The sequence below is a fragment of the Gavialis gangeticus genome, unplaced genomic scaffold (genome assembly GCF_001723915.1).
Source record: "Gavialis gangeticus isolate Ggan-Ray unplaced genomic scaffold, GavGan_comp1, whole genome shotgun sequence".
Lineage (NCBI taxonomy): Eukaryota > Metazoa > Chordata > Crocodylia > Gavialidae > Gavialis > Gavialis gangeticus.
Window position 1 is genome coordinate 14,562,669 of NW_017729027.1, and position 6,625 is coordinate 14,569,293.

The following is a 6,625-nucleotide window of genomic DNA, read 5'->3' on the forward strand; positions in this document are numbered from 1 at the left end:
ACACACACACACACACACACACACACACACACACATGTATGTATGTATGTATGTATGTATGTATGTATGTATGTTTTGTTTGTAATGAATAATATTGTGCATTATAATTACAAGCTAAATACCTCAAGCATTTGTTATAAGTGTTTTTCTAAGAATACACACTTGTAAATTTTACAGGTTCTCTCATAATTAGAAAAAGATATTCATTGATGCAGTCAGGTTTTGAGGCAGAAAGTGCTTACAGACAGGGCGGGAGGAGGTGCAATGCTTTATTTTCAGCTCAGTGTGACCCCTCACCAAGCACAGGGCATGCCCAGAAGAGGAATGGTGTCAGTTTGCCCGGCTCACCCAAAGTCTGTGTAGTTCACACACTTTAGCAGGACTTTATGGCACTTTTATCTAATAGCCGATTCAATCAGCTATTAGATAGAAGCACCAAAAAGCCCCGCTGAAGCACGTGACCTATATAGACACTGGGGGAGCTGGATCAAACTGACGCTATTCCTCTTCTGGTAAAAGCACCATTTGCTTGTTTGTTTTTCAATGTCCTTCAGCACCCATAGCACCCACAGGAATTGCTTCCTGTAGCTCATACCTATGAAATCTGGTTGAGAAATGCAGTACATATATACATACTATGCCAATCCTGGCACTCAAAGAAAAATCTCTCAATGGTGCAAAGTAAAAGCAACATGGTAATTACATGAGACAATATTAGTATGAGAACAGATACGAACCAACCACAGCTCTAGTTTTGCTAATTTTTAAGAATACGGTTCTTCAAAAATTAACACCTTGCAAGTTGTGCTCTGGCTCCTAATCAAAACTTCATTTTTTATAAAATAGAGGCTTGCTAAAAATACTTTCAAGTTCCTGATATTGTTTTAATTAAATCACTTTAGTCTTTACTTCATGTCTTGTTGGTTTTAATTAATCTGGCTCATACTATCTGGCTTTCATGTGCGACTAAGCTAGAAGACGGGATAAGCAAAAATGACAAAATTCTATCTATACCCACTCGTATAAGAATAAAAAGACTGTTCAGTTTTATAAAAACAATAAGAGATTATTAATAATCAGATGCCCCTAATGGTTGCTCCCTCCCCACCCCACAAAAACTACCAAAAAAGAAAAGAGACCTGTGACTTCCATGCCAGAAATATAGCCTATGTACTATTAAATTTACTCATTTTCTGTTTTTACATAAATTTATCTATCATTACAATCATCAATAAATTGAATAAATTAGTCATTTTTTACAAGTAGTAATTAGTTATGTTGCCATACAGTTAAATACTCCTACAAAATAAAATTAGCTCAAAGAATGACACCACTTTGTGTCTGCAACATAAGAGTAAGACTGGGTCCTTCAACCATTTGTATTGGCTACTTTTCTCTCTCTATTGAATTGTATAACTAGTTTAATGCATTCAATAATTTATTCTACACATGCCTTGTATTCCAACTAGAATTCCCTTCTGATGACAAACTACAAGCATTTACTTATAAACTACTGGTGAATATCTGAAGTGTTCTTTAAAGAATTCAGCAAAGAATTATCCCATATGTATCTATATACAACAGGTTATTGTAACGACAAGTGTCTGGGCAAACAAAATTGTATTTATTTTTAAACCTATACCCCCCAAATATTCCTATTTATAAAACAAATTCCTAAATTAAATGAAGTCACCCTCTTACAGGGACAGACTGTTCAATTTGGCATTCAGGGTAAATCATTTTTTAGAAGAGTCAAAGTGATTTACAAGCCTATGCCTCCCCCCACACCACCCCTGCCACCTCCAAGAGAAACAAAACTTAGGCAGCTACTTTTCACTGAAAATTGAAAATTAGGAGCTTTAAGAAATTACTTATATACTGTCACATTTTCATAGGATCACTTCAGATACTTTCAAAAGCCTACTCTCCAAAAACAGAAGTTACTTCAATAAGTTCATACTGGCTAAGACATTCTCTATAAGCAACCAACACAGAAAATGACATTATTCCCTGGCTTAAAAAAAACCGAAAAAACAAAAAAGCCCCACACACTTTTTTGGTCTCATTCACCTTTTATTACAACTGAAGGCAAAACAACACCAGTAAGTGGTGCTCAAAAACAAGCTGGGCTAATTAGGCCTTAGTTACTGTCATTCATGTTATGCACTCATCTAAACAGTAGATGCAAAACAAACTAAAAATAAAAGTAATCCTAGCAGAAGGTGCCATTCAAAGATTTTTCCACTTTTAATGTTTTCCCAAGTACAGAATCTGAAGATAAAAAACCCTATTTGATTACTTAGTCTATCAATGAAGAATTGTTTCCTAGTGTACATTTGCTAGGGTGTTTCAGAGTCAAATCTAGTTTTAAGTATCCCCACCAATAAAGGGAGGAAAACAACAGAAGGGCTATTTTACAGCCAGACACCTCACAATCATGAAGTTTTCTATAATATTCAAAGCATTTCCTATTAATTTCACCTCGTTACTATGTGTTATATCTCAGTCATCGCAGTATAGAATTAATTACCATTCTCAATCTAATCTCTAAATCTCCATCTTGTTATTTTTTCCTCATCAAAAAACTCATTGTTTTGGGGTTTCCAGTATGTCACGAATGTTTTACTGTACAGATGCGGGATATGTAGCCTCACTGGAAAGTCTACGTTATGCTGTATCCATCTATGTTGCTTTGATTGTTGTATAAATTATATTATGATGCTTACGTATATATCTTGATAATTCAGGCAAGAAACTGAGATATGCATACTTCAAGACAACTGACACTTCCAGACACAGGCAGAAGGAGACATTAATGGGTTGGGCACCCCAGGGTATGGTCTGCCTGCAATGAATAAAATCCACCCCACAGTAGAGAGGCAACAGAGAAATGGCTCTTTTGCCAGAGGGGTTCCAGGTGTCTCAGGGAGACCAGAACTTCCTGGAGAATTTGTGACTAATGAGAATGCTGGTGGAAGGAGGGGAGCAGGGGTTGCTGGCTGGAGGTGATTTAGGAAGCTAGCTGTGGGAATCACAATTGGGTCTGCTGTGTTTTAAGATGCAAATCGAAGTATTACAATTTCAGTTGCTGCATCTCTTACTGAACATTCAAAACAGACAAATTGGAGGACTGGGCCAAAAAAAATCTCACGAGGTTCAACAAGGACAAGTGCAAAGTCCTGCAATTAGGACAGAACAATCCCAGCACCAGGACAGGCTGTGAGCTGACTGGCTGAGCAGCAGCTCTGCAAAAATAGGACCAGGGGATTACAGTGGACAATAAGCTAAATACAAGCCAACAGTGTCCCCTTGTTGTCAAGAAGGCTAATGGCATACTGGGCTGCATTGGTAGGAGCACTGCCAGTTTGAGGGAAGTGATAATTCCCTTCCATTCAGCACTGGTGAGGCCACAGCTGCAGTATTGTGTCCAGCTTTGGGCCCCTCACTATGGAAAGGATGTGGACAAATTGAAGAAAGTTCAGCAGAAGGCAATGAAAATGGTTAGGGGGCTAGGGTACATGACTTCTAAGGAGAGGCTGAGAGAATTGGGATTATTTGGTATGGAGAAGAGAAGGCTGAGAGGGAATTTAATAGCAGCCTCCAACTACCTGAAGGGTGCACCTGTTCCAAAGAGGATGGAGCTAGACTGTTCTCAGTGGCCGCATCCAGATAAGCGCGGCTATGTAGTATGTGGCACCACAGACACGTCTGCAGAACCATACACTACACATTCAGTTCTTCTCTGAGCTGCTAAAGAAAAGTGCAGAATATCCAAGGGTCAAAAAAACCCACAGAAAATGAAAAGAAGAGTAGAGTAGTGCACATGGTGGAAGCATTGGACGAAGCCGGCCCAGCTGGAGCCACACTCTGCCGGACATACTCCGCGCTGCAGGATCGCCATTGCTGCAGCCCCAGAAGGGCCCCAAGAAAGGCTGCTGGGAATAGCCAAGTGCTGGTCCCAGCCTGTCGTACCCCATCAGGAATAACTTGCGTACCAGAGTGCATATGGCACAGGTGTTCCCTGGGGTAAATAGCGGTGGCACAAGGTGCACCACCGTTAGTTGTCCCCAGGAAAGCAAGTATCTACACATGGCTGGATGTGATCTGCCACCGCTGACAACAAAACAAGGAGAAATGTTCTCAAGTTGCATCAAGGGAAATTTAGGTTAGATATAAGGAAGAACTTTCTCACTAGGAGGGCAGTAAAACATTGGAACAGGTTACCTAGAGAGGCCAGGGAATTTCCATCATTGGGAGTTTTTAAGACACAGCTAAATAAAGCGTTTGCTGAGATGATGTAGTTGGGGATGATCTGCTTTGAGCAGGGCGTTGGACTAGATCACCTCCTGAGCTCCTCTGCAACCCTAATTTTCTATGATTCTGTATGGTTGACTTAGAACCCCAGGCTTTGGAGGTTCCAGGGCTAGCAAAATCAGAAAGGCTTTAACCCTGGAAATACTGGCAGGACTCTCAGGAGAGTTAGGATGTAGCCAGATGAGCAGGTAAGAAACTTTTTGTTTTGTTTTTCTGCCTTCAAACATATGCTCAGTTTTGCTTGCATAATTCATTCTCTTACATAAATCCTTTTGTTGTTTTATCTTACTACCTTCAGAAAGTGATTTCTTGGAGAGTAATATTACAGTAATATTTCCATGGAAAAGGGAACATAAAATTTTTTTCACAACCCAATGGGAAGGCCACCTAGAGCTAGCAGAGATTCTCTTGCTGCTTCTGTGGGGTCCAGTATAAGGACCTGATGCTTGCTGATGGAGCTGATGCTTGCTGCAATAAGGAGTTATGCCAGGTAAAACTCAGTCTGTTCCTTGAGGACAGTGCAGAGAAACTCAAGGCACTTGTTGACCCCTGTAGATCGGTTTGTGACGCTGCTCATGTATTCAATTTGACAAGGTCTACATGCTTTTAGCCTTTTTCTCTTTACTTATAAAAGACAATCCCTACAGCACCCCATCTCAGTTGCTTTTTTAACATTGTTCAGACAGTTAAATGAGTTAGCCTTCTCCAGCAATTAATGGCCCAAAAGTGGACACAGTATACTAATTACCATAGTAGTAGTACCAAACAGAAAGGGACTATACATCCAATTACAAAAGATAAAAAATTGTGCTACAAATTGCATTTGTTCTCCTAGATCATTAATGAACATATTAAAAGTAAGACTTAACAGACACTTAGAGGGAATCTCAAAATACTTCCCTCCAACAAAATGACTTTATTGGCTAGTGTAATTGTTTGTTTTTAAAACAAGACAGGAAGTGAAAGAAAGGACAAGGATAAAGCTATAGATCAGAAAATTGATTATCTGACACAGGAGTGGCCTATGTGTGGCACATGTGCCACAAGAGGTATGGACAAGCTGTGCATGTGGCACACAGCAGATCAGAGAGGACAAGCAGCACAGTGGCAGATAGGGCAGGAAGCAGAAAACAGAACAGAAGATGGAGCAGGGGAAGGGGATGAAAATGGTACTTAGGAAAAGGTGTGGGCTAATTTGCAGCATGCCTGCCAAAAGGTTTGGCCCGCATTTGTCTAAAAAGATAGATAAAAACCCAGTTTTCAACCGGTACATTTTATGTGCATGTAATCCAATTCAAATATGTGAATTTCAGGGGCTGAATTTTGTGGGAGATTTAACTAAAACTTATTATACAATTACCAGTTGCCCTTTCCACTCATTATGACCCTGTTTCAATGACCATTTATACATACCCACAACCAACCTTACTAATTTCAGCAGTGATACCGAGGACTGTTTTTGTTCAATTATTTTTAAAGCAGTCTTTAATGTTTTTGTCATAATCACATTTGGGTCTGCTGTATTTTTTTAAGATGCAAATCTGATATGACTTCAGAGATGCATCTGTTACTGAATCTTCAAAAAGGTCAGGAAAGACTGGGAATTTTGTGCATCTGTGTTCATCACAGTGCATCTTAAACAGGGGTGGGCAAAATACAACCTGCAGGAACGAGGGCGTCAAGGTGAGTGTGTGCGTGCCACCCTCAACAGCTCATCAAAACTCAGTAAGTAGCCCTCTAAGTCAAATAATTGCCCACCCTGCTCTTAAATTAATAGCATCCAGTGGAGTTTCATAATCAATAGAAAATGATTTTCTAAAACACTTCTATTATGCCAATGAAGGTTGTATTTCATAAAATGCCTTAGAATGAGTACTTAGTAAAAATAAAAGAGAGTTTCACACTCTAGTTTAACAGAATAAGATTCATGATTCAATTGATGCTAACAAACTAAAGGATTTGGACAGCATCATGTTCTTTGCTTTAAGATATTTACAGGACTACGAAAATTGTCCTGTATGAAGCTCAAGAGTGAGAAAGGACCATAAGAAACTTCCTTTGAAAACCACACACCTGTACAAACACCATAAAAGGAGATGTGTATTTTAAAAGGGAGGGAGGAACAAACACCTAGTTACTTTAACTTTACCTTTGGGCCGCTGTTTTTACTACTGGCGTCTGGGCATGAGCATGGTGAAAACGTCTACCGAGTACCACTGTTCCAGAACAGGATATATTTTGAGCATTTTCACTGTGAAAAGAAAAAAGAATTAGGTAAGAAAGTTCCAAACCTAAGCAAAACTCAGAATAT

At 39.4% G+C, this 6,625-nt stretch overlaps 1 protein-coding gene across 1 annotated transcript in view; it reads right to left on the reverse strand.

Annotated features, from left to right (window-relative positions):
- The window catches only part of SENP6 (SUMO1/sentrin specific peptidase 6), a gene marked incomplete at its 5' end in the record, with an annotated part of 145,185 nt that overhangs the window by 103,687 nt on the left and 34,873 nt on the right, over positions 1 to 6,625 (reverse strand). The window contains one exon of the mRNA XM_019520459.1: positions 6,464 to 6,565. Coding sequence (XP_019376004.1) covers positions 6,464 to 6,565 — 102 coding nt within the window. The remainder of the gene's footprint in view (positions 1 to 6,463; positions 6,566 to 6,625) is intronic.